Raw genomic sequence first — 27,245 nt, forward strand, 5'->3', positions numbered from 1 at the left:
TAAAAGTGAAATACATTATTTTGGAGAATTAATGGCCCTGAATTTGAGGTCGGTAGGCCGTCATACCACCTTTCAAATTGAGCACAAGTTCAGGGACATGCACTAAATCCCGAAATTGCGATCTGTCAAGTTCCAAATAGACAGATGATCCGCTGTGACTTTCAAATATTCGTTCAAATGTTGTGCTGGCGAAAAGTTGGACTAACTGCCCACCTACTGCGCATCAATTAATGCTAGAAATTTTAACGGCTGGTGCAAACAAGCGCAGGAGCCTGTTTGTACAGCATAAGGGGAGGGGGGGGGGTGAGGAAATTGTATAATCATTAAAAATGAACACGTAAAAGAACCTACCAGGCAACTGTAAAGGCTCGGTTTGAGGGATGAGATCATTTTAATCTTTTTTAAAAATCTTGCAGTGTCTTCCAATAAATAACTGTACTTACTCCAAAGTATTCCTTGTGCTTTTTAAAGCCAAGTACTGTACTTGTCAAATAAATATAATTAGTATCACACCATTTAATTTACATAACTACATAATAATACGGGGGGCTTTCTATAGGTTCCTGATTGGCTAGTGAAAGGAGCACCACCCCACGTGATCTCAGGTACGCTTACACACAACGGTGCACCCCTGGGATCCGTGGGCCACTACGCTGTGCACAACTCCGCGGCATTTCAAAGCAACTTTTTGCTTGGAGCTTCGCACGAGGTAAGTGCGGATTTAGTTCGGAGGCGTACTCCTTAGCTATGCCACCAACCGCAACTTCAGGGCCAATATATCGATGTCATGTAAAATTCAAAAATATCAGGACTGCAAGAGAATGTTTTGTAGTGTAAAAATCATTCCATTATTGCACATGCATATATTGCATGGCACTATTCCAAACTGTTCCATATTTCTATTATAATAAAAAATTACAACTGTTTATCAACTATGAGCCCAAGATCAGCCATGATCTTATTGAATGGTGGAGCAGGCTCGAGGGGCCAAGGGGCCTATTCCTGCTCCTATTTTTTATGTCCTAACTATACTCAATGCAATTTGTAAAAATGGTATTTGTGCTGACTCAGCAAGTTAATTCACATGTTTGAGCCGCAGCAAGCTACTTTTCTTATACTTTGCTTTTTCATGTAACTTCAATGTTTTATTTGTTGTGAACACTTACACTGAAAACTTATCTTTTCAAAGATAGAGGTTCACTTCTACTTGGATTGATTCTCCAATCTCAAAAATATGCTAAATCTCATTAAATGCATTGAGGAAGTACAAAGGTCTATTGTTTCAAAAACAAATCGCTTATAGAGTTAGTTGCATTGTTAAATGCAAAACAATGTCGAGTAAGAGTGGAACCAGCATTAGTTGCAGGGTTTGAAAGTTACTTATTTACCACCGTCTTAGTCCAAAAGTCTACATTTTTTTCTACCTGGCTACTTTTTCTAAATTCAATTATCTGCTTTAAATAAGGTGGTTAAATACTAGAAAATAAAAATCAGATGTCTCCAGTCTTGGTGGTTTATTTCTGAGCAATAGTTAAGTTGGATTTTCCACTTAGCAGTGTTATAGTTTTATACGTACCAGTGCTGGATATATAAAGTGATATATTTCATTCTAATCTGGGTGGTAATTATACCAGTGTTTGCAGTTTCCACTGCACATTAAGCACAATCATTATTTCCAACTGGACTCTAATTAAAGGTACTTGTGCTGTGACAAAGGGGCACAGGGGGAGGCTATGTCATTAAATATGGTACTCATGTATGACACACTCTAATAGGACTCTGAACTTGCCTAATTTTGTCCTTTCCAGCCCTTTTCCCATCATTCAGGCGTTCTCTACTGTCTGCTCCATCTCTGCTCAACCTGTGATAGGGCATCAGTAATTTGATCAATTTCAGTCCAGGCCAGTATTGAAATGTAGGTGCATTTCCCAGAAACACAAATGACTCCTCAGCACTTTAGGGTTTCCAGCACAAACAGCTCAACTTCAGATTCCATACGTACGCAAGAAAAATTTCAGAGGTGGGGGGGGAGGGGGGGGGGCGCAGAGGCCGTACATAGTAGCAGAACATTTAAACTCAGGCTATCTGCTCTGCTCAGGTTGCGCCGTAAAAAGCACGATGATTTTTTTTTAAGCACAAATATAAATAGTTCTACAGGCCAGGCAACATCTGTGGAGAGAGAAACACAGTTAAAGTTTCAGGTCGAAACCCTTCTTCAGAACTGAGAAAAAAGCAGGAAATGAAACAGATTAAAAGGCCAGTTTGGGGGCTGGGAAATGGGGGAGGGGATGAAAGAACAAAAGGGAAGGTCTGAGAGGTGAAGAGACATTAAGAGATATTCAAGACGAGACGAGATGGTAATAGGATGGCTCTAGATGAAGTGTGAATTGCGCTGGCACAATGAGAGACAGCTGCCATGTGGGAGGGGAAAAAAGGAAAAGGCACAAACCAAAGGTGTGGATAAAAAATATATAAAAATATAATAGGGGCCGAGGTTATGATCTGAAATTGTTGAACTCGATATTGAGTCCGGAAGGCTGTAAAGTGCCTAATTGGAAGATGAGATGCTGTTCCTCGAGCTTACGCTGAGCTTCCGTGGAACAATGCAAGAGGCCGCAGACGGTGAGGTCTGAGTGGGAATGGAGCGGTGAATTGAAATGACAGGCGACCGGAAGCTCGGGGTCCACCTTACGGACTGAACGGAGGTGTTCCGCAAAGCGGTCACCCAATCTGTTTGGTCTCCCCAATGTAGAGGAGACCACATCGACCTGAAACGTTAACTCTGTTTCTCTCTCCACGGATGTTGCCTGGCCTGCTGAGTTTTTCCAGCGTTTTTTGTTGTTATTTCGGATTTCCAGCATCCGCAGTATTTTGCTATCGTATAAATAGTTCTACACTACTGCTGCTTCCTCTCTTTGCTCTCCTCTTTTAACACTAGATGTGTTGGTAGACTGCCAGTCAAGAGGCTCGTGCCCAAATTATTTATATAATTAAATGCTTGAAAAGAATTGGCTGTTACAATTTGCAGGAGCATCTAAAAAGTGGCCATTTGATGACGTTACCTGTGAAAATGTCTCCACAGTGCACTAAGTGGAAAATACAACGCCCTTATTTAAATATATTGGATAGTTAACATTCTAAGAGGTCAGTTCTCATAAATACCTCCACTTTTGTGACAAGCATCTTCTTTTCTTTTTTCTTACTTATCTGCACTTCTTTATTTTCTAGTTGCCTGATGCATGTTTCTAGGGCTGCTTCCTTTCCCTTGCCTTTTCTCTTTCTGCTTTTCTCTTTTCGTTTTGCTTCCCGTTTTTTTTGTTTCATTTCTTTCTTTATACGTTCCACTGTTTTCAGTTTTGTTGTGTCGCCTATTTCCTTTCATTTTTTATGGTAAAGACAATTGCATCAAAATAAAATTCCTGCTGCCTATCACGAAGGAGCCGATTTTCAAAGCTACCTCAAAAGAAAAACCGGAAGTGTGTTCTCAGCACATTCCCAACTCTCAAAAAATTCAAAAGGTTTGGATTTTATCTTATGAAAATTGTAGATGAAAATTAGATGGAGGCTACTAACTTCAGGAAAAAAAACCCAGACCAGCATCCCCAATTTCTACCAACTAGATTAAAAAAAACTTGCAGAGGAATAATAGGAGCTGTTAGCGTCCCTTACAATGGGTTTCCATTTAAGAGAATCAGTGCAAACAGCGCCTTATCAACAACAGGATGCCAAGGATTAAAAAAGGCCATTTGGCCCATCAATGTTCATCCTCTAGTATCCTAATTCTTCCATAAAGATCACTCATTGTGATGTCATGCCTCTTTTTTGGAAAATAACTTTTATGCAAGAAGCTAGTTTTGCGAGTCAATATGAAAAAATGGGGCTAGAAACATTTGCAATTTTGTTTTGAAAATAGGCCCCAACACATCTCTATGTACATATCAAATATTTTCAACTCATCAAGGTGAAGGATGTCCATGTAAATAAATGGTATATGTTTCCTCTTTTAGTACCCAGTGTTAGCATCAAGCACTCCCAGGTCAAGTATTGTACAGCCAGATGCAGAGTAAAACTCCTAAGTTGTCAGACTTCAGTACTGCACGAGAGAGAATTTTTCACTTTTCCACACCAGCCAACATCCTAGTCTCTGATTGAAATAGCTAATTTGTGTGCAGTTTTGTGATGTGGTGTACATGGACTTCCAAAAGGCGTTTGATTAAGTGCCACATAATAGGCTTGCCAGCAAAGTTGAAGCCCATGGAATAAAAGGGACAGTGGCAGCATGGATATGAAATTGGCTAAGTGACAGGAAACAGAGTAGTGGTGAACGGTTGTTTTTTGGACTGGAGCAAGTTATACAGTGATATTCCCCAGGGGTTGGTACTAGGACCACTGCTTTTCTTGATATATATATTAATGACTTGGACTTGGGTGTACAGGGCACAACTTAAAAATTTGTAGATGACACAAAACTTGGAAGTTTAGTGAACAGTGATAGACTTCAAGAGGAATGGGCAGACACGTGGCAGATGAAATTTAACGCAGAAAAGTATGAAGTGATACATTTTTGTAGGAAGAACGAGGAGAGGCAATATAAACTAAAGGGTACAATTCTAAAGTGGATGCGGGAACAGAGAGACCGGGGGTATATGTGCACAAATCGCTGAAGGTGGCAGGGCAGGTTGAGAAAGTGGTTAAAAAAGTATACGGGATCCTGGGCTTTATAAATAGAGGCATAGCGTACAAAAGCATGGAAGATATGATGAATCTTTATAAAGCGCTGGTCAGGCTTCAACTGGAGTATTGTGTCCAATTCTGGGCAGCACACTTTAGGAAGGATGTGAAGGCCTTCGAGAGATTTGCAGAAAAGATGTACAAGAATGGTTCCAGGGCTGAGGGACTTCAGTTATGTGGAGAGACTGGAGAAGCTGGGGTTGTTCTCCTTAGAGCAGAGAAGGTTGAGGGAAGATTTGATAGAGGTGTTCAAAATCATGAGGGGTCTAGACAGAGCAGATAGAGAGAAACTGTTCCCATTGGCGGAAGGGTTGAGAACCAGAGGACACAGATTTAAGGTGATTGGCAAAAGAATCAAAGGCGACATGAGGAAAAAAAAATTCACGCAGTGAGTGGTTAGGATCTGGAATGCACTGCCTGAAAGGGTGGTGGAGGCAGATTCAATCATGGCTTTCAAAAGGGAATTGGATAAGTACCTGAAGGAAAAACAATTGCAGGGCTATGGAGAAAGGGCGGGGGGAGTGGGATTAGCTGAAGTGCTCCTGCAGAGAGCCAGCACGGGCTCGACGGGCCGATTGGACTCCTTCTGTGCTGTAACCATTCTATGATCCTGTGACTTACAGGTTGAGATCGCCTAAGCTTATTTAGTGTCGGGCCCTTACACTTGGCAGAGAGAGGAAACCTATCCCATCTGGATTGGGTCAAAACCCCGATGACAGAAGTGAACAAACAATGCTATAACCTATTATTCTACTTTTTCCTCTATCCAAATCACTTCTAAAATGAGATGAATTTAATAATCTGTTAGCTTGTTGGGTGAACCAGTGCATCAGGCCTCTTTATATCCTGAGGGCCGAGGCTCTATTCTATTTAATTGTAGCTGGTGTTACAAATTGGATTTCTGCTAAACTTTCCTGTTGCTGCACTGTAATTCTAAAGGGGCATCTGATGCCCTAATTCATTTATGGAACTACTTGCAATGGTAGCAGCTTCCTAGGCACCAAAGTCGCCCCATTTATATTGCGGGGCAGATTTAGTAGAAATAGCAAAACGATGTTTATGCAAGATTTAACAGGTGCGAGTTGTAAAGGCCCCTCCAAAACAACTGCGCACACAATCCTGTACACATCAGCAACCTTCTGGCCGTGGATCTTCCCTGATGCCAGGTGAAGTTCTGCACAGGTCATCAATGCAAAAGCAGACAGCTGCTCTGAACAGGTGGGGCCAGAATCAAAACGGGGGACCCGCGCAAGCGCTGGCATTTACCTTTGCTGCCCATAGGCATTCTGCCGTTCTGAGGCACACGTGACACTGCCCCCCCCACCCCCTCCCAAACTGTGTTTCTCCACCTCCCACACTGGGTTGCAGTGCTTGGCTGCTTTGGTGCCGAGTTGTTTATCTTGCATGCTTGTTATCAGAGGCAACCGTGTGAAGTAAATGAAGCATGAAAGGAAATGGTCTTCGATAGCACAGCGTAAATACTATGATCATTACTTTCCCCCTCAGACAAAGATGAACGTAGGGAATTTTTCAATTAAAGCAGAAATTTCCATATTTTAAAATAACTATATATTCTACTGTGTACTGCCAATATTCATGAAGGTAACTGCAAGCAAAGAGTATGCTGCTTGTAGGGAAATAAAATGGCTTTGTCAGAGGCCAAGTCCCACAGATGCTGCATGTCTGCCCCCTTCTCCACAGCACACTGCAAAAGAAATGCACTGCAGCAGATGGAGGGAGCAGAGTAAATGGGCAAAGCAAAATGCAACACAAATCTATTCTTGCTGCGCGTAAATTTTGTGACTTTTATGATAATCCAGGAGTAGGACTTCAGTTTCACAGGTCTTAACAGCTTGCACATAGGAGTGGATTTTATGGTAATTAAAGTTAGCCTAAGGTTGTCAAGCTGTCAGCTTGCTTTTAGTGGCATTTTACACAATTACATTAATTTCACAATCTTGGTATGGAACGATCGAAGTATTCTAATCGTAATATTTCAAAGTTCAATACCCAAAAGCTTTTTTTTTTATTCTCTTAAAATTCTTTATCAGAACCAAATTATAACTGGATGGAAATTACTTATATCCGGTTCAGAATTAATCTACTCAAACATTGCTGGCCTATGTAGATAATTGTACTTTCTTACTGATAGCATAAAATAAACAGTACACAATATTCTTGCACTTTAAAAAAAAAAATTCTGCCAAATGTCCACTTGACAGGTCTGCAAGATTCTCGGTGATCTCAAGACACCTCACAACCAATAACTGAAATATGATTTTTTTTTTTTAATTAATATCTCATCCTTCTTAGATGGAGCACCTCACTACCAGGTGGATTCCCACCTTACTGTATGCAGAAAATACACAAACCGGCTTTGTTTTAACACAATGAAATCTGTAAGCAACATCGGGGATAGGTGGCAGGAATTTTAACGTTACATATGTCTGACCATACATAAAGAATACTGTTAATGATACCTGTATCTTTACGACTTGATCAAAAATGCACTGGAGGGCCAATTTATCCCTAATCATCTCCTTTGACAAATAGCGCCAGTGTCGTGATACGGACATGCAGGTTTTGAGAGATATATTATTTAGAAAACCTAATAGGAAAAAAATATTTCATACATTAGAGACTTTTAAATTTAAAGAAGGAACTGATTGTGAGACGTATCAGGATCTAAACCTTCTGTAGATTTTAAACCGTGAAATGGGATTAGTGTGCCTGGAATTGAGAACATTCCCATGGTAAGAAATCTGGTTATGATGAATTTTAATGGAAATTAAATTGTGATGTGTAAATGATACAGTTATCTTCGGACAGACAGAAGTCCCTGTAAGCATTCTTCCATTTTCACCTTGGTTTCAGTGCTCTGAAGACAAACGGTGACGGAGATCTACCCTCACTGATGAGTCATAAGTGAACAGTTTGTTGCAGCCAGGGTAGCACTATAGTGCCAGGAGGTCCGACGCTCTAATCCAGCCTCCACCGGCATTCAAATTTACTTGCTCTCAGGTGTAGAGCTGTCTTTTTTTTTTTAAAGCTGGGCAAGTAGGTGGAGTGTTGCACTGTAGTAGAGTGTTCAGTTGAGGGAGTGAGGAGAATAACAGCTAATTAGAAGTTCATATCCAAAATCATCTGGAAACGTGTCAGCAGCCTGACAGCAAGAGGAATCAGAAGTGTTAATAAAACTCTGGCCAATAGAAGGCACATTCTTTGTGGCCTAATGCAGTTGCTAAATTTTACATAGTATTACATCGAATTTACAGCAGAGAAACAGGCCATTTGGCACAACTGGTCTATGCCGCTGCTTATGCTCCACACGAGCCTCCTCCCACCTTACTTCATCTAACCCTATCAGCATATCCTCTATTCCTTTCTCCCTCATGTACTTATCTAGCTTACCCTTAAATGCATCTTTTCTATTCACTACAACTACTCAACATGAGCCTAAATTTGGCCGCTAGGCTGAGATGAGGAGAAATTTAGTCATTCAGAGGGTGGTGAATCTTTGGAATTCTCTACCCCAGAGGGCCGTGGAGGCTCAGTCGTTGAGTATATTCAAAACAGAGATCGATTAGATTTTTGAATATTAAGGGAATCAAGGGATATGGGGATAGTGCAGGAAAGTGGGGATGAGGTAGAAGATCAGCCATGATCTTATTGAATGGCAGAGCAGGCTCAAAGGGCCAAATGGCCTAATCCTGCTCCTATTTCTTATGTTCTTATGTCAAAATATGTTTCCCAATTTTGCAACATGCCAGAAACCAGCAAGAGCTATCTTAAGCCATTCCAGGCATATCTGAGTTAAAAAGGTGTTACACATCTGGAAGATTCCTCAGGGAATCTCATTTTCCTTGTTTTATTAAGGTATTGAGTGAGCTATAGTTAAGAAAAGGGTGCAGCCTTCCACATTCGAAACTGTGTTATACAGCAGGAAAATTCCTTTATTTATTGTTCACATGCCATGATTTTAGGATTAGCAACATGTTCTATCTACCTGATAGAGGTAGTGAAATATTACTCATGATGTACGTTTTAAAACATTATTGGAAATATATAACCAATTCAGTTCATTTAAACTAATATTTTTTGATGCTTGCATACAGCAAGGAAAGGAATTGAAATGCCTATGGTCAAGATTCAATGTTAACAGACTGACTGTGATGTATCATTGTAGATTCATTATTTTAAGTGTATATGTGTTTATCATTTTTGAAATGGAATATAAGGATTTTTTGTGCCTATTTGTTCCTCTCCTATTCTGAAGGCACCGACTCCTTCCTGGAGTACAGTTCCATGGGCACCATTGGCATCCGGTACCTCACCAAACTGGTATTTCTTCATCTGTGAGCCTCAACTGTGAAGGTTGGCACACAATCTGTGTAAGCGTGCATTTTCAGCAGGGATTACACAGGGGCTCTGAGGCCTCTACTTCTGCCCAAGGCTGAGGTCAAATAATTCACACAAACTGGGCATTGAAGTGGGTTTTGGAGTAGTGCAGCCAGAAATTAGTCGGTTGGCTGGGAAACAATTATCAGTGTCAACTGCGTAAGCTGTCTCTCATCATTAGAGTTGCCTCCAGGTGTACCAGGTGGTCACACCACCTAATTAAAATTAGGGGAGCAGTAAGTGAGGGCACACAGCACCAGATACAGAAGCAACAATTTAAGATGCAATGAGGAGTATGCAGAAGCCAGCGATCATTTGGAGAGAATGACGAAAAAGACAACACAGTCTAGTTGGACCCAGACAAGTTTTTTTATATAGTACTAGCTGGAGTGCCCGGCGGTGCCGAGGGTTTTTTGAGGGCATGTTATGAAAAGTAGAAATAATTTTTATATATATATATATATATATAAAAAAGGATCCGTCCGTCTGTTTGATCAATTGCATTCCCCTCTATTTGCACACTGGATTATTAGCTGTTACTCTCCCATGTCTAATTTTTTTTTAAACTTTGAAATAACTTTAATGGTAGCAAATTTGTACAGATTAATCTTTCTTTGCAGCTGCCTTTCTCATTGCTGCCAGCACATTGCTGAGTTCTTCTCTCTTCCTCTTTGCACGGATGTGGGTACCAACTCGCTTTTTGATGAATTTGAGTGCACCCTTGTCTTTAGAGATCTTCAGCAATTCCATTGCACGCCTTTCATAGGGGGCAAAACCACATACCTCACGGATCAGATCTCTGACAAACTTGGTGTGCTTGGTCAGGTGCCCTCTTGTGCGGCACTGCCTTGGGCTGGTCTCATTCTTGGTGACGGGGTGTGTCGCCTGCTGCGCGCGCACCCTGTGCCTGTCCCGTGTGTGCGTGACGTCCCTTCCGGCCGTCGCCCCGGGTGACGCCAGCTTCCGCTCGGCTCCGTTCCGCCAGCCTTTACCAAGATGACGGCGATGGCTCCGCGGAGCTCCGTACTGCCCCATCAGCCTTTACCAAGATGGCAGCGATCACGGGCCGCTGGTTTGGAATCGGGCCCAGCGGGACGGGCGGTGCCTAGCTCGGGCATGGCTGGCGAGGAGAGGCCGAGGCTTCGAGGCCCGAGGCCTGCAGGCAGCTCATCCACCGCCGAGGGGGGGAAAGCCCAAGTCCCCGGCGTGAGGCCGCAAACGGAGCCGAGCCCCGGGACCGGGCCGAGGGGGGGGGAAAGCCCGAGTCGCCGGCGTGTGGCCGCAAACGGAACCGAGCCCCGGGACCGGGCCGAGGGGGGGAAAGCCCGAGTCCCCGGCCCGCGGCCGCAAAGGGAGCTGAGCCCCGGGACCTGGCCGAGGGGGGGGAAAGCCCGAGTCCCCGGCCCGCGGCCGGAAACGGAGCCGAGCCCCGGGACCAGGCCGAGGGGGGGAAAGCCCGAGTCCCCGGCCCCGGCCGCCCATTGGGCCCGCCGCTTGAGGAGTTAATGGCTGGAGGTTTGAATAAAGTTGAGAGGAGTGAGGAGGGAAGTCGTCTCTCTGCACCTTTGCTCAAGAATCCTGCTTAAACGCCAAGCGGGAGCGCGATACTGTGCCGGAGCCGCAATGTGGGGGTTTGTTGTGCTGGTGCTGTCGCTGTAGGTATTAAAAAAATGGCGCCGACGTTTCGGGAGGCTGCAGGATTAGGTCCCGCCCACACATGGAATGAAATGCCTCCCGTGATGCACCGATTGGTCAACCATCACGTCACTCAATGCTAATGAGCAGTAGGATTAATCAACCGTTAATGAGCGGATTTTTGAGCGTTTTTTGTATACTGTCCGAACCATTTTTGTCTGACCAAAAAGTAAATATGCCTATGACACTTCCCTAATCATCAGCTTTCTTTTGATATAACATGTGTAGGTACGCTCTATAACTTTTGAGTATATAGTGGACAGAGACAGACGGATCCTTTTATATATATATAGATTTTTTTCTGTTGATAGGCTCAACTTTTTACTGTCAGCAAATCCTAATCTGATTAAATGTTTACCCAGACCACGTTGAGTAATAAAAACACCAACAGTCTACATGTAATCTGCCAATTGAGAAGTTAGCACTGGCAACATCAGTCACTATCTGCTGCTTTAGTTTGAATTAGCTATCCAATCAGAGTTGCAAGCTTTTGTTTGCAAAGATCAATTCGTGGAAATGTCAGCAGGCATTGTGACGGATAAAGATGCCATTGGCATGTAGGCCTGCGGCAACAGGCTGCAGGGAGGAGGGAGGGGCAGGGAGGAGGGATCGTGTGGCGGCTGGAGGATCATGGGATGGGCCGGAGGAGCGGGGCATGGTCGATGGGGGAAGGGTTCTATAAGTAGTTACAGAAATATGAAAAGGAAAACAAAGAGGCTGCAAATAAGGAAGAATTGCATTGGTATGGGGAGCAAGGTGAAAGTAACATTTCTTGTGGGGCTTCAAAAAGACACAAACCCTTGGGAGCTCCTGTCCCCTCTAGGAAGTTCCATTTCAAGCATTGTACACAGCCATTGCCTTTTATACAAGCTTGCATTGTACCCAAGTTGCAGGGAACACTTTTCTTTAAGGTAGAAGTGACAAACATGTATCAGCAAATTGAGGCGTCCAGGCTGAGGTGCTTCTCTGCGGTTAAGGGGTTCCTCAGTGCGGTCAGCACCAATGGCGGTAGAGCTGAACCCACTGACATGCATGATAATGTTGCTGTCACCAGATGCCAAGTGAACATTAACTGAGTGAAAACCTTTTTTCTTCACAAAGACCATGGTGTTGATATGAAGAGACCTAATGCCCTGATGAGTACCATGTGCAACTTTTTGTAATTTAGGAAACCCTGCCAACAGCTGAAATCTGAGATTTAATTTAATATCCTCATCATCTTCAAATCCCTTCATGGCCTCAGCACATGTGAACCTGTCTCTGCAACCCGGCAGGAATGACTGCCCAGTCAGCGGGAGGGAGCGGGAATTCGTGTGACAGGAGGCCACAGGAACAGTCCCTGGCACAAGGTATGTCCATCGGAGGGCTTTGGGAGGGAAATCCCTCTCAAGGGTGGAGAAGGGAAAGCCCGGGGCAAGGTTGGCTCATGGTTTACTTGTGGGGCCCTGGGGGAGCACACACGCGCCTCCTGGTCCACAAGAAAACTAAAAATATATTTTTTTAAACTTACCTCGCCGGTTCTCATGTCCCTGGCTGCTGTTCCCGACAGGTTTCGCCTGGCGGGGGAGCTGCTCCACCATTCAGGCCTCAGGATAAAATGGCAGATTGGGCCCTGATGACATCATGGAGCCTGACCTGTATATTTGAACAGGACCCCACTGGCCTGGAGCGGGTGTCCTTGCCGCCACCAATTAAAAATTTCAGTCGGCCAGATTGGGGCAGGAAAGGAGTGGGTAAGACCCCCGCTCCATTTTAACTGTCCCACCGCCTGACATCGGCCAGGCAGGTGGAGTTAAAATGGAGGTCCATGGCTCAACATTTGCTCCCTTTTCTCTTTTCTCTAATTTTTTTTCTTCTACCCACTTTGTAAAGTGTTTTCCACATTAAAGGTCCTATATAATTGTTGTTCTGTCCAGCTGGTGCCTCCTTCCACAGGAAAAGTGATGGAGGTGTTACCTCTTGCAAAATTACTAGTTGTCACCTCCCTGATGTGACAGAGGCCTGGAAAGGTGCAGTAGCATAAAAGCTTCATGCTGTGGTAACCTTCCCTTCTACAGGAAAAGCCTTCTTTGATCCTCATGTTATTTGCAGGTCGCTGTACAGCAGATGACACTACTTTGCGCCAACCTATATTGTGAAGCAGCGGCAGCATAGCCAGGTGTCCTCTGGCATGTCCAGGTACAGCTGCCATGTAGTGACTGACCAAAATGCCTCGGAGATCTTTTGCAACTGCATCTGTTAACACCTCATGAACTCCTCTTGCTTGTTTCAATTACACAGTACATTTGGAACTTCTAAAGGAATTCCCATTCTCACCTCTTTGTAAAGGTAAAGCCAGCAGTAACTAAATATAATGAGGATAAGTCTTGCTTGGGGTCAGGGCAGGGGGTGGGGGGGGGGGTGGGGAGTGGGGGACAAAATGCAAAGCCAACCCCACCCAACTAATCTGTGCAGCAAATGCAGCTAAAGGTACAACTGCAAACAAAAAGTTACTTTTTTTTTTATTCGTTCATGGGATGTGAGCATCGCTGGCAAGGCCAGCATTTATTGCCCATCCCTAGTTGCCCTTGAGAAGGTGGTGGTGAGCCGTCTTCTTGAACCACTGCAGTCTGTGTGGTGAAGGTACTCCCACAGTGCTGTTAGGGAGGGAGTTCCAGGATTTTGACCCAGCGACGATGAAGGAAGGGCGATATATTTCCAAGTCAGGATGGTGTGTGACTTGGAGGGGAACATGGAGGTGATGGTGTTCCCATGCGCCTGCTGCCCATGTCCTTCTAGGTGGAAGAGGTCGGAGGTTTGGGAGGTGCTGCCGAAGAAGCCTTGGCGAGTTGCTGCCGTGCATCTTGTAGATGGTACGGACTGCAGCCACGGTGCGCCGGTGGTGGAGGGAGTGAATGTTTAAGGTGGTGGATGGGGTGCCAATCAAGCGGGCTGCTTTCTCCTGGATGGTGTCAAGTTTCTTGAGTGTTGTTGGAGCTGCACTCATCCAGGCAAGTGGCGAGTATTCCATCACACTCCTGACTTGTGCCTTGTAGATGGTGGAAAGGCTTTGGGGAGTCAGGAGGTGAGACACTCACCGCAGAATACCTAGCCTCTGACCTGCTCTTGTAGCCACAGTATTTATGTGGCTGGTCCAGTTACCTTTCTCCTTTTTAACAGCCCTCCTCAAGCAAGTGAGCTCCCAAACACTCTGGTGCACCCACTATTTATGGACAAGGCGCTGTGGGCAGAGATCCACCCAACTCATAACACTTTCCAGCAAGTAAATTTTATATATTGCATTTAAATATTTCAATCAAGCTGGACATAATGCAGCCTTATTCATTGGCCCCAAAACACCGGTCACAAAATCGGGCATGGCAGGAATCAGATGAACAAAGTCCCAATATCCGACACTAGCTGGGGGAGCCCGGCTTTGCCAGGGCTGTTTTGGGCCGGGCGGTTTAAATCGAGTCCCAGGCTTTGGGGCCTCTCTGTGAATCTGCTGCCAGGCAACATTTTAAATCGAGTCCCAGGCTTTTGGGCCCTGTCTGTGTCCCTCTCAATCTGCTGCCGGGCAACATTTCTACCTTTTAATAACTTGAAAGATGAAAGTGAAAGTACTTATAAAACGTTTTTGGTAAATCTTATGTTATTTTTAAAAGAGATACTAACATTTTCAAAGCTGGATGATCAAAGTAGTTTGAGCTGGAAGCAGTGAAACAATGGCTGCCACATCCCTGAGATGAAAACGATTAGTCCCGCCCACACACACACACACCGATTGGCCAACCATCAGGGGACCGTACTGTAGGATTGGTCAATCGTGACGGCACAGGATTGGTCGAACCTTGACGTCAGTCAATCAATGCTAAGTAGCAGATAATGAGTTTAATTTTGAAGGTTTTTTGCATAAGGCGTGAACAATTTTCGTCCAACCGAAAAGTAAATACGCTTACGACCGTCCCGGAACCGTAAGCTTTCTTTGGAGGTAATGCGCGCGTAGGTAGGCTCTATAACTTTCGAGCGCATAGCCGGACAGACGCACACCCGAGGACAGACAGACAGAAGGACAGACAGATAGACAGACAGAACGACTCGTTTATTTATATATATAGATAGATAGATGAGTCTGTAAGGGTGTGAGGCCCTGCTGGTGGAACAGGCCCTCACAATCTCGAGGCTTCGTTGGCTGAGTTATACCAGGTTTCAGCATGGCCACAAGATTGTGCATTTGCGATAACAAGAGTATGTTGTGTGGGCGGGATGTTGGGGGGATAGGATGGGGGGTAGTGGGGCGGAAGCAAGAGAGAGGACAACTGAAATGGACTACCTATTTCACCTCACTAATACCCCACTTGCAATGCCATACCAGTATGAAACCAGTAGGAGTCGTAGCAGTATGGCGCAGTAGTGTAAATCCCTCTGAATTGTCAACACTGCTGCACCTCAAAATAGTATCAACCCACTTCTCCATAGTACAAACTATAATCGTACTGCAGTATGATAGTGAACATTGTTTCAAGCTGTGTTATGTATGTACCAAGAGTGCAATAATGAATCAAGACATATTTTTGATTCATGATCCAGAATAAAATATACATGTGTGAACATGAAATAACATATCCATAGTACAGCGGAGACCCCTGTGAAATTACGGCACGGAATTTCGCTGGACACGAGTGCATGTCAGAAATAATCAGGCTTTTTGATCTCCACTCATCGCTGGTGGAGCCTCACAAAATTATACCGTAAAGACAGAAAGTGATTTGAAGCAGTTTACCCAGACCATTAGCAGAACAAGGTCGTCATGCAAATACAAGCATTGTATCAGTATGTCTCTAACTGAGCTATCTAAGTTTCGATTTGGGTCCTTTATAAATGCAAACCAATATTTGTACTGCGTTGCAGTGGACTCTATCTTAAGAATGTAGTAGTTCCCCAATCGAAAATTAATTTTATTAAATTATTTTTTCCTTATTGCATACACACTTCCTGCAGAACAAATAACCCAACTGAGGTCTTGCCAGAAAAGAAAATCAGCCCTCACCAAGTATGTATTTTGCCAGGTGAATAGGAAGACAGCGGAGGAAGTCCTTATGATTAGTGACCCCTGAGGTAGCCATGAAGGATGAAGTTACAATTATGGGAGCTGGGGGTTCCACTTCAAAGGAGGCAGTCTTAACGACTTTCCACTTCAGTAATTGTTTCTTCTTTGTCACCGATCCACTCTTTGACCGAAGACTATTAACTGAAGATGCAACCAAGAAAAATAAGATCTTTGAATCATTTGTGCACAGCCAGCTCATACTGACAGTAAGATTTCATCCTTTAAATTACTGCAGCTTCTAGCTTATTCTAGTACTGGTACACACTTATTCAAAGCTTTTAGCCCAGGCTGGTAAATGCTGCCAAAAGATCTAAGCAATTACTCCAAGTACACAGTGAATATTTCCCATTCTAATTTAGCGCCATAGGAAAAAGATATTGGCCCAGAAATTCAGGTCTCCACGGGCGAGTACGCACAGGGTACTCACCCGTAAGCCCAATGGAAGTACCGGTTTCCTGCATGCACTGCGCATGCACGGGAAACCGGCACTTCCGTTCCCCTGAAAGAAGGGGTTCAGAGGTCGAACGCGTGCGCAGGAGAGGCTGCGTGTGCGCATCGAACTTACGTTTTTTTTGCAGGTTTTCCCGGGAGGGTAAGTCTCCAGAAGTTACACATATAAAAAGCAGTCGCAAGGCCTGCTTTTTACAAGGTAAGTGGTGAATTAATTAAAATTTAAAAAAAATTTCCACAGGTTTATTATTTTTAAATACTTTAAAGAAAGGTAAGTTTATTTTTAGCCCTGTTAGAAAATAAAATTATTTTTTTCAAAAATTTAAATTATTGTTTAAAATAGTTATTTCATGTAATTTATAGTTTATTTAAAAAATTTGAATTTTTAAAAAAAAATTATTTGACGATTTAGTGATGTTTTGGGGCTTGTAGTATTTATAAGTTTGACAGCCCTTCCTGTCAAACTTATGAATGAAGCACTCCCTGCTCCGATTGGCTCCCCACGGCCCATGTGATCCCAGGGGACGCATCGAACTAACTGCGCCCCTGGGATACGCAAGCACTGCACGCCGGCAGTTGGAGGAGGCCCAGGATCGGAATTCCACGGGGGCCCACAGCTCAACGGCTGGCGCGCAAGGTAAGTGCAGGTCGGGGGCTTACACCTGCGGGAAGCCCCCGACCCGAATTTCTGGGCCATAATTAATTAAGCATAGATACAACATTAAGGTTTAGTCACATACTACCTCTTGACTCTCGTGCATCAGGCACACTGCAGATGTCACACTTGACATCATACTTCAAAATTTCACACTTAATTACAGATGCAAACAACTTTTAAAAAGGTAGTCTGTCACCTGGAAACTGAAATTTACATGCACTCACAACTGCCCTCTGATTGGCCTCAGCACCTTATAAATACTGTAGTTACAATTATCTGGGTTTGCCTATTTGAAGCAGTGCTCTTAAATGGACAAGCTAGGTTAGCAGCTTAATATTACAATTATTCTCCAGACTTCAGGCTATCTGAGCAATGACATTGGAAATCCACTCATATTTATGAAACTGTTTAAAATTATCTAGGAACAGGTATTGGCCCAGAAATTCGTGTCGGGGGCTTCCCGCGGGTGCAAGCCCCCGACCTACACTTACATTGCACACCGGCAGTTGAGGCCTGGGCCTGCGTGCATTTCCTGTCTGTGGCCCGCTCCAGCTCCCGGCGCGCTGTGCTTGCGTGATCCAGCGGCGTAGTTAGTGCGATGCGTCGGCTGGGATCACGTGAGCACTGGGCAACCAATCGGAGGAGGGAAAAGTCCATTCATGAGTTTGACATAAGACCTGTCAAACTCATGAAAACTCCGGGCGCCCAAAACAGTACATAACCTTAAAATAATTTTTTTTTTAAAAATCACACTATTTAAATCAACGATAAATAACATTAAATAATCATTTTAAACAATAATTTAAATTTTTGAAAAAAATAATTTTATAAAAAATCGGAGCTAAAAATACACTTACCTTACTGTAAAGTATTTAAAAATAATAAACCTGTGGAAAAAATGTTCTAATTTTAATTAATTGACCACTTACCTTTTAAAATGAAGTCCTTACGTCTGCTTTTTTAATGTGTAAAAAGTGGAGGCCTTCACGCACGGGCAAACCTGCCAAAAAAAAAGTTCAACGCGCTCGCGCTGCCTCATACGTCGCACGCGTTTCACCTCTTAACCCCTGCTTTCAGGGGACCGGCAGTGCTGTTTTCCCGCGCATGCGCTGTGCATGCAAGAAACCGGCACTTCCATCGGGTCCACGCGTGGGTACCCCATGCGTACTCACGCGTTAGGACCCGACTTACTGGGCCATTATTACTGCAGCACCTTGTTCTTCATCTTGTCTTCTCAAAGTCAGTATTGCGCTCCTGAAAATTAAGCCTGGGAGGCAACTCCAAGGGCACAATTTAAACTCTGAGGCAGGGAGGGAGCAGGAGAGGGCTGGATTGCGGTCGGAAATCCAGGAGAACGGGTTTCCCACACGCCCTGCCGAATTTAACGGCAGGGTCTGATTAACATTTTTTTTTCTCTGTTTCCTGCCCGATTGAGAGGCCGGGGAGAGGAGAGGAGGGAGGGAGGGATCAGAAGGCCAGAGGGGAGGATCAGAGATCGGGGGCCGGAGATCGAAAGGCCAATGGGGAATTGGGGCCGGGGATCATAGATCAGAAGGCCGGGGGGGGGGGGTGGTGGTGGGGGAGGGTCAGGGGCAATGTTTCCTTCTGGAGCTCCCACACGGGCCGTTTGGCGGCTTTACAACACGAAAAACCGCGCATGCGCGGGAATTTGAATAGGCCGCACAGCCTGTTAAAGGAACTGCGCACCCAAAAAAAATTAAAGGGAACATTGGTCGGAGGCCAGGGTGGGGTGGGAATCGGAAGACCAGACGGGGGAATCGAAGATTGGGGGCCTTGTGTGTCGGGTGGGGGGTGGAGGAAGGTCGGAGGCCTCGTGGGGGAGATCGGGGGGTGGGGGGGGGGGAAGAGATCGGAAGGGTTGGGGGGGGGTGGCAGTGTCTGATCGCGGGATTTGGCGAGGCCAGTATGCTGGATCCAGCAGGTAAGTGGAAAGGCACTTACCTACTGGATGAGGCAGTCCTCGCCTTCCTTTAGCTGCCAGGTTCCCGGAGGCCTGGGAAACCTGGCCGCCCAGAGTTAAATTTAAAATGGTGCTTCAAAATGAGGCATGCAGCCTCATTATAATATTTAAAGTGCCAACCCGCCTCCTGCGAATGGGTTGGCTACACGTCCCCCTGTTCCACCTCCGTTAAAACCGGAAGTGGGTGGGTTGTAGTCAGGATTCAGATTTCTAATGCCTTAACTTCCCACCTGACCCAAATCTGCTCGTTTTGTGGGGTTAAAATTCCCCCCACCCCCTAGTTTCTGAATCCTACATTTATTGGTGATTTCCCATTATCAAACACTGAATTCATTTTAAAAGCCATTAAATGCAAAATTCTTCACTCTTAACTGAGGAACAATATATTGGTGTATCTGTGAAACCCAATCTCACAAGAAGTAGGGACACTGCTAACATTGTATAAATTGGTACCTTCTTTTTTTAAGATCTCACCATTCAAACTTTCTTACCAATGTGGCCTGCTGATTGGACGAGCAGGCTCTTTGGAGCTGTAGCAGGCGAGACAACTGCATATTGAGGCCAGATCTCAGCCAGCTGCTGCAGTTCCGGATGTTCATCTGTCTTAAAGGTATAATTCGATTCATTCAGTGAGATGACGTCTTCATCATAATCCACACCTGAAACATGAAGTGTCATTCAATGGTCTTACCAAATGACTATGCTGACAAACACTTATTTTTAAAATACATTTATTGCACTATGTCACTTGGCGAAGTATCGACATCGGACAAATGATGAAGTTTGTAAGTATCTTGCTAAGAGAATCTACGACTGGGAGATGATTACAATTTTTTTTTGCCAGTGTCCTTTTTTTTTGCAAAGGTGTAATTTTTTTTTTTAATCTTCATTATTTAATCTTTGAAAGAAATTGCTCAGGAAAATCTTACATGATTGTGAAAAAGGGAAAGATGAGTTAATGTCCCTGTACAAATATTTCCGTATTAGCTCTCAAGTAATCTCAAGAAAATGTGAAGCTTTGGCTTTTATTATAGACTCTGCACCATTTGTGACACATGGGGTGGATTGCTTGAAATGAGTTTTCCCTCTGATTTTGTTTCTCATTCCTCCCTCCCCCAAAACCGCATAAAATGTTTCTGAACTCTGCTGACCACTGCCCTACAGAGATGCTGATTGGATTGTGGAAGTTTGCAGAGGGGAACTTATGTTGAACCACTCTATGGCCCCGATCTTGACTGGTGCGGGTTTTCTGAGTGGCGGGGGGGGGGGAGGGAGGAGTCGTGCTTCTTTTATTTCCAACAGGTTCCCCTGCTGCTGGATAGTGTTGGTGTTGGGGGGGGGGGGGGTGCTCAGTGATCCTATGGGAGCAGAAGGTTGTTGATCCTGATGGGGGGGGGTCGGTGATCCTGGAAGGTGGAGTCGCGATCCTGGAGAGGGGTGGGTCGGTAATCTTGGTGGGGAGGTTGGCGATCCTAGAGGAGGGGGGGCACAGCCGGCGGTTCTGGAGAGGTGTGGGTTGGCGATCCTGGGGGGGGCAGGAGGTTGTCGATCCTGGTGGGGGGGTCGGTGATCCTGGAAGGGAGGGGGTCGCGATCCTGGAGAGGGGTGGGTCGGTAATCTTGGTCGGGGGGTCGGCGATCCCGAGGGGGGGGGGGCAGGGGCAGCAGGTTAGCTTGGGGGGATGGCAGGGAGCACTCCTGCTCCTCCTGGCCTACGAGCAGTGCTGGAAAGGCACTTACCTCTTCCACACAGCAGTCCTCGCTTCCATTTAGCTGCCAGGTTTCCCGAGGTCCAGGAAACCCGGCCGGCCAGGATTAAATCTGGTGGACAGATAAAATCTGAGGCACGCAGCCTCATTATAATATTTAAATGACCAAACTTGCCTCCTGGGCCATTCCACCTCTATTAAATCTAGAAGTGCGCGGGTTCGAGGCTGGCTGAGTTCAGGTTTTGATATTTTTATAATTTTCACATCCCACCCGACGCAAACCCATCAGTTTGAGGGGTTAAAATTACTCCCATGACTCCAATTCACTGTGCTACAGTACCCTCTGAACAGTCTTTGCAAATTTGTAACTAACCTCTCAACAAGTGGAACAGACACCATTTTTAAAGTAGAATGACTTTGATTTTTATAGTGCCTTTCATGACCTCAGGATGTCCCAAAGCACTTTATAGCCAATGAAGTACTTTTCATGTGTAGTTACTGTTGTAATGTAGGAAACGCAGCAGCCAAATTACGAACAGGAATAGCAATGTGATAATGGCCAGATAATCTGTTTTTTAGCAATGTTGGTTCAGGGATAAATATTGGCCAGCGCACCGAGGATAAATTTCCTGCTCTTCTTCAAAATAGTGCCATGGAATATTTTACGTCCACCTGAGAGAACAGACATAGAAACATAGAAAATCGTAGCAGGAGTAGGCCATTCGGCCCCTCGAGCCTGCTCCACCATTCAATGTGATCATGGCTGATCATCCAAATTCAGTACCCGGTCCCTGCCTTCTCCCCATATCCCTTGATCCCTTTAGCCTTAAGAAATATATCCAACTCCTTCTTGAATATATTTAATGAATTGGCCTCTACTGCCTTCTGTGGTAGAGAATTCCACAGGTTCACCACTCTCTGGGTGAAGAAATTCCTCCTCATCTCTGTCCTAAATGGCTTACCCCTTATCCTTAGACTGACTTCTGGTTTTGGACTGCCCGACCATTGGGAACATCCTTCCTGCATCTAGTCTGTCTAGTCCTGTTAGAATTTTATAAGTTTCAATGAGATCCTCTCTCATTCTTCTAAACTCCAGCGAGTACAAGCCCAATCGACCCAATCTCTCCTCATACGTCATTCCTGCCATCCCAGGTATCAGCCTGGTGAATCTTCGCTGCACTCCTTCCATGGCAAGAACATCCTTCCTCAGATAAGGCGACCAAAACTGCACACAATACTCAAGATGTGTTCTCACCAAGGCCCTGTACAACTGCAGCAAGACATCCCTGTTCCTGTACTCAAATCCTCTCGCTACGAAGGCCAACATACCATTTGCCTTCTGAACCGCCTGCTGCACCTACATGCTTACCTTCAGCGACTGGTGCACAAGGACGCCCAGGTCTCGTTGCACTTCCCCTTCTCCCAATCTATTGCCATTCAGATAATAATCTGCCTTCTTGTTTTTGACACCAAAGTGGATAACCTCACATTTATCCACGTTATATTGCATCTGCCATGCTTTTGCCCAATCACCCAACCTGTCCAAATCATACTGGAGTTTCTCGGCATCCTCCTCACAGCACACATGCCCACCCAGCTTTGTGTCATCTGCAAACTTGGAGATATTACATCTAGTTCTCTCGTCCAGATCATTAATATATATATTGTGAATAGCTGGGGTCCAAGGACCGATCCCTGCGGTACCCCACTAGTCACTGCCTGCCACTCGGAAAAAGAGCCGTTTATTCCAACTCTTTGCTTCCTGTCTGCCAACCAGTTCTCTATCCAAGTCAATACCTTGCCCCCAATCCCATGTGCCTTAACTTTACACGTTAACCTCTTATGCGGGACCTTATCGAAAGCCTTTTGAAAGTCCAAATTCACCACAGCCACTGGTTCTCCCTTATCTATTTTACCAGTTACATCCTCAAAAAATTCCAGTAGATTAGTCAAGCACGATTTACCTTTTGTAAATCCATGTTGACTTTGTCCGATCCTGTCACTGTTTTCCAAGTGCTCTGCTATTACATCTTTTATAATGGACTCTAGCATTTTCCCCACTACCGATGTCAGGCTTACCGGTCTGTAATTCCCCGTTTTCTCTCTACCACCTTTTTTGAACAGTGGGGTAATATTAGCTACCTGCCAATCCATGGATACTGTTCCAGAGTCTATCGAATTTTGGAAGATGACCAGCAATGCATCCACTATTTCTAGGGCCACTTCCTTAAGTACCCTGCGATATAGATTATCAGGCCCTGGGGATTTATCGACCTTCAATCCCGTCAATTTCTCTAACACCATTTCCCTACAAATACTGATTTCTATCAGTTCCTCCCTTTCATTAGACCCTATGTTCCCCGACATCTCTGGGAGGTTATTTGTGTCCTCCTTTGTGAAGACAGAACCAAAGTATGTATTTAATTGTTCTGCCATTTCTTTGTTCCCCATTATAAATTTCCCTACGCTTCACTTTGCCAATCTTTTTCTCTTCACATATCTATAAAAGCTTTTACAGTCAGTTTTTATGTTCCCTGAAAGCTTACTCTCATATTCTATTTTCCCCTTCTTAATTAATCCCTTTGTCCTTTGAATCCTAAACTGCTCCCAATCCTCAGGTTTACTGCTTTTTCTAGCCAATTTATATGTCCTCTCCTTGGATCTTATGCTGTCCCTAATTTCCCTTGTTAGCCACGGTTGAGTCACCTTTTTTGTTTTATTTTTATGCCAAACTGGGATGAACAAATTCTGTAGTTCATCCATGCGATCTTTGAATGTTTGCCATTACCTATCCACCGTCAACCCTTGAGTGACATTCCCCAATCAATCCTACCCAACTTACGCCTCATACCATCGTAGTTTCCTTTATTTAAATTCAGGACCCTAGTCTCTGAGTCAACTACTTCACTCTCCATCTTAATGAAGAATTCTATCATATTATGATCGCTCCGACCCAAGGGGCCTCGCACAACAAGATTGCTAATTAATCCTTTCTCATTGCATAATACCCAGTCTAAGATGGCCTGATCTCTAGTTGGTTTCTTGACATATTGGTCCAGGAAACCATCCCGTATACACTCCAGGAATTCCTCCTCCACAGTATTGTTACTAATTTGGTTAGCCCAATCTATATGTAGATTAAAGTCACCCATGATAACTGCTGTGCCCTTATTGCACGCTTCCCTAATTTCCCTTTTAATGCCATCCCCGACCTCCGCATTACTGTTTGGAGGTCTATATACCACTCCCACTAACGTTTTCTGCCCCGTGGTATTTCTCAGTTCTACCCATACAGATTCTACATCATCAGAGCCAATATCCTTCCTTACAATTGTGTTAATCCCCTCTATAACCAGCAATGCTACCCCACCTCCTTTTCCTTTTTGCCTATCTTTCCTGAATATTGAATACCCCTGGATGTTGCGTTCCCAGCCCTGGCCACCCTGGAGCCATGTTTCCGTAATCCCAATCATATCATATTCGTTTACCTCTAATTGCGCAGCTAATTCATCCACCTTATTACGAATGCTCCTCGCATTAAGACACAAAGCCTTCAGGCTTATTTTTTTAACGCTCTTAGATCTTTCAGAATTATTATTTACTGTGGCCATGTTTGATTTAAACCCTTGATTTCTCTGTCTGCCACTTTTGCTTTTCTCCTTCCTGTCTTCTGCTTTCATCCTTGTTTCGCTTTCCTCTGTCTCCCCGCTCAGGTTCCCAACCCCCTGCCATTTTAGTTAAAACCCTCCCCCAGAGCACTAGCAAACACTCCCCCTAGGACATCGGTCCCGGCCCTGCCCAGGTGCAAACCATCCGTTTTGTACTGGTCCCACCTCCCCCAGAACCGATTCCAATGTCCTAGGAATTTGAATCCCTCCCCCTTGCAGCATTCCTCTAGCCACGTATTCATCTGAAATATCCTTCTATTTCTACTCTGACTAGCACATGGCACTGGTAGCAATCCTGAGATTACTACCTTTGAGGTCCTATTTTTTAATTTACCTCCTAACTCCCTATATTCAGCTTTTAGGACCTCATCCCGGTTTTTACCTATATCGTTGGTGCCTATATGCACCACGACAACTGGCTGTTCACCCTCCCTTTCCAAAATGTTCTGCAGCTGCTCTGAGACATCCTTGACCCTTGCACCAGGGAGGCAACACACCATCCTAGAATCCCCTATCACTATAGCTCTCCCACTCTTTTTCCTCCCGTCCTGTGCAGCAGAACCACCCCTGGTGCCAGGAAGTTGGCTGCTGCTGCCTTCCCCTGGTAAGCCATCCCCCCCATCAGTATCCAAAGTGGTATATCTGTTTGAGAGGGGGATGGCCACAGGGGACCCCTGCACTACCTGCCTGTGCCTAGTACTCTGCCTGTTGGTCACCGATTCCCTTTCTGCCTGTGCAACCTTTGCCTGCGGTGTGACCAACTGCTTAAACGTGATATCCACGACGTCCTCAGCATCGCGAATGGTCCAGTATGTATCCAATCGCAGCTCCAGTGCCGCAATGCGGTCTGCCAGCAGCTGCAGCTGGATACACTTCCTGCGCACATGGTTGTCAGGGACACAGGAAGTGTCCCTGAGATCCCACATAGCGCAGGAGGAGCATGCCACGGGGCCGGGCTCTCCTGCCATGATTTACCCTTTAATTAATTCAAAATAAATTAAATCAAATCAATCCCACCAATTACACTACAGTTAAATGATATATTTAAGGGCCCTGGTTTACAAGCAGTCCCCGCTACACCACAGAGAGCTTTGAAACTATAAATCACAGAGTTTAAGTTTAAAAAAAGAGAGAAATACTCTCTCGGGGCCTCAGTTTAACAGGGTACTTTCTAAAGAGTGAAAAGCTAGAAACAGAAGAGATCCAAAGTGACTTGGGGGCCCATGTACATAAATGTAATATTTCCAAGTTTGCTGACGACACAAAACTAGGTGGGACTGTGAGTTGTGAGGAGGATGCAAAGAGGCTTCAGGGCGATTTAGACAAGTTGAGTGAGTGGGCAAATACATGGCAGATGCAGTATAACGTGGATAAATGTGAAGTTATCTACTTCGGTAGGAAAAACAGAAAGGCAGAGTATTATTTAAATAGTGATAGATTGGAAAATGTTGATGTACAAAGGGACCTGGGTGTCCTTGTACACCAGTCACTGAAAGCAAACATGCAGGTGCAGCAAGCAGTTAGGAAGGAAATGGTATGTTGGCCTTCATTGCAAGAGGATTTGAATACAGGAGCAAGGATGTCTTACTACAGTTATACAGGGCCTTGGTGAGACCACACCTGGAGTACTGTGTGCAGTTTTGGTCTCCTTACCTAAGAAAGGATATACTTGCCATAGAAGAAGTGCAGCGAAGGTTCACCAGACTGATTCCTGGGATGGCAGGACTGTCGTATGAGGAGAGATTGGGTCGACTAGGCCTGTATTCACTAGAGTTTAGAAAAACGAGAGGGGATCTCATTGAAACGTATAAAATTCTGACAGGGCTAGACAGACTGGATGCGGGGAGGATGTTTCCCCTGGCTGGGGGCTCTACAACGAGGGGTCACAGTCTCAGGATACGGAGTAGGACATTTAGGACTGAGATGAGGAGAAATTTCTTCACTCAGAGGGTGGTAAACCTGTGGAATTCTCTACCACAGAAGGCTGTGGAGGCCAAGTCACTGAATATATTTAAGAAGGAGATAGATAGATTTCTAGACACAAAAGGTGTCAAGGGGTATGGGGAAACATAGAAAAAAACAGGAGCAGGAGTAGGCCATTCGGCCCTTCGAGCCTCCTCCACCATTCAATATGATCATGGCTGATCCTCTATCTCAATACCATATTCCCGCTCTCTCCCCATACCCCTTGATGAGAGCGCGAGAATATGGTATTGAGATAGAGGATCAGCCATGATCATATTGAATGGCGGAACAGGCTTGAAGGGCCGAATGGCCTACTCCTGCTCCTATTCTTCTATGTTCTATGTTTCTATCATTAAAATGTCATGGACAGGTAGAGAAAGTAATCAAAAAGGAATGCTGGCCTTTATATCTCGAGGACTAGAATACAAGGGGGTAGATGTTATGCTGCAGCTATACAAAGCCCTGGTTAGACCACACCTGGAGCACTGTGAGCAGTCTGGGCACCACACCTTAGGAAGGCTATATTTGCCTTGGAGGGAGTGCAGTGTAGATTTACCAGAATGATACCCGGACTTCAAGGTTTAAATTATGAGGAGAGATTACACAAACTAGGGTTGTTTTCCCTGGAATTTAGAAGGTTAAGTGGTGATGTGATCAAAGTTTTCAAGATATTAAGGGGAACTGATAGGGTAGATAGAGAGAAATTATTTCCACTGGAAGCGGATTCTACGACTAGGGGGCATAGTCCAAAAATTAGAGCCAGGCCTTTCAAGAGTGAAGTTAGGGTAATTAACCCTAAAACACTTCTACACACAAAGGGTGGTAGAAGTTTGGAACTCTCTTCTGCAAATGGCAATTGATGCTGGATCAACGGTTCATTTAAAGTCTGAGATTGATAGATT

At 44.8% G+C, this 27,245-nt stretch overlaps 1 protein-coding gene across 2 annotated transcripts in view; it reads right to left on the bottom strand.

Annotated features, from left to right (window-relative positions):
* Positions 1-27,245, bottom strand: part of fbxw10 (F-box and WD repeat domain containing 10) — a 78,687-nt gene that overhangs the window by 27,405 nt on the left and 24,037 nt on the right. Inside the window, exons 2-5 of one of the 2 annotated variants that reach the window (XM_085963446.1) lie at positions 19,494-19,661; positions 15,854-16,054; positions 7,212-7,339; positions 3,163-3,375 (exon numbers count right to left, since the gene is read on the bottom strand). In XM_085963446.1, the coding sequence (XP_085819572.1) occupies positions 3,163-3,375; positions 7,212-7,339; positions 15,854-16,054; positions 19,494-19,661 (710 nt within the window). The remainder of the gene's footprint in view (positions 1-3,162; positions 3,376-7,211; positions 7,340-15,853; positions 16,055-19,493; positions 19,662-27,245) is intronic. The other variant, XM_085963447.1, reaches the window with a different exon arrangement.

This window comes from Somniosus microcephalus, chromosome 21 (assembly GCF_052327205.1).
Source record: "Somniosus microcephalus isolate GS21.2 chromosome 21, FLI_Smic_1.0, whole genome shotgun sequence".
NCBI lineage: Eukaryota > Metazoa > Chordata > Chondrichthyes > Squaliformes > Somniosidae > Somniosus > Somniosus microcephalus.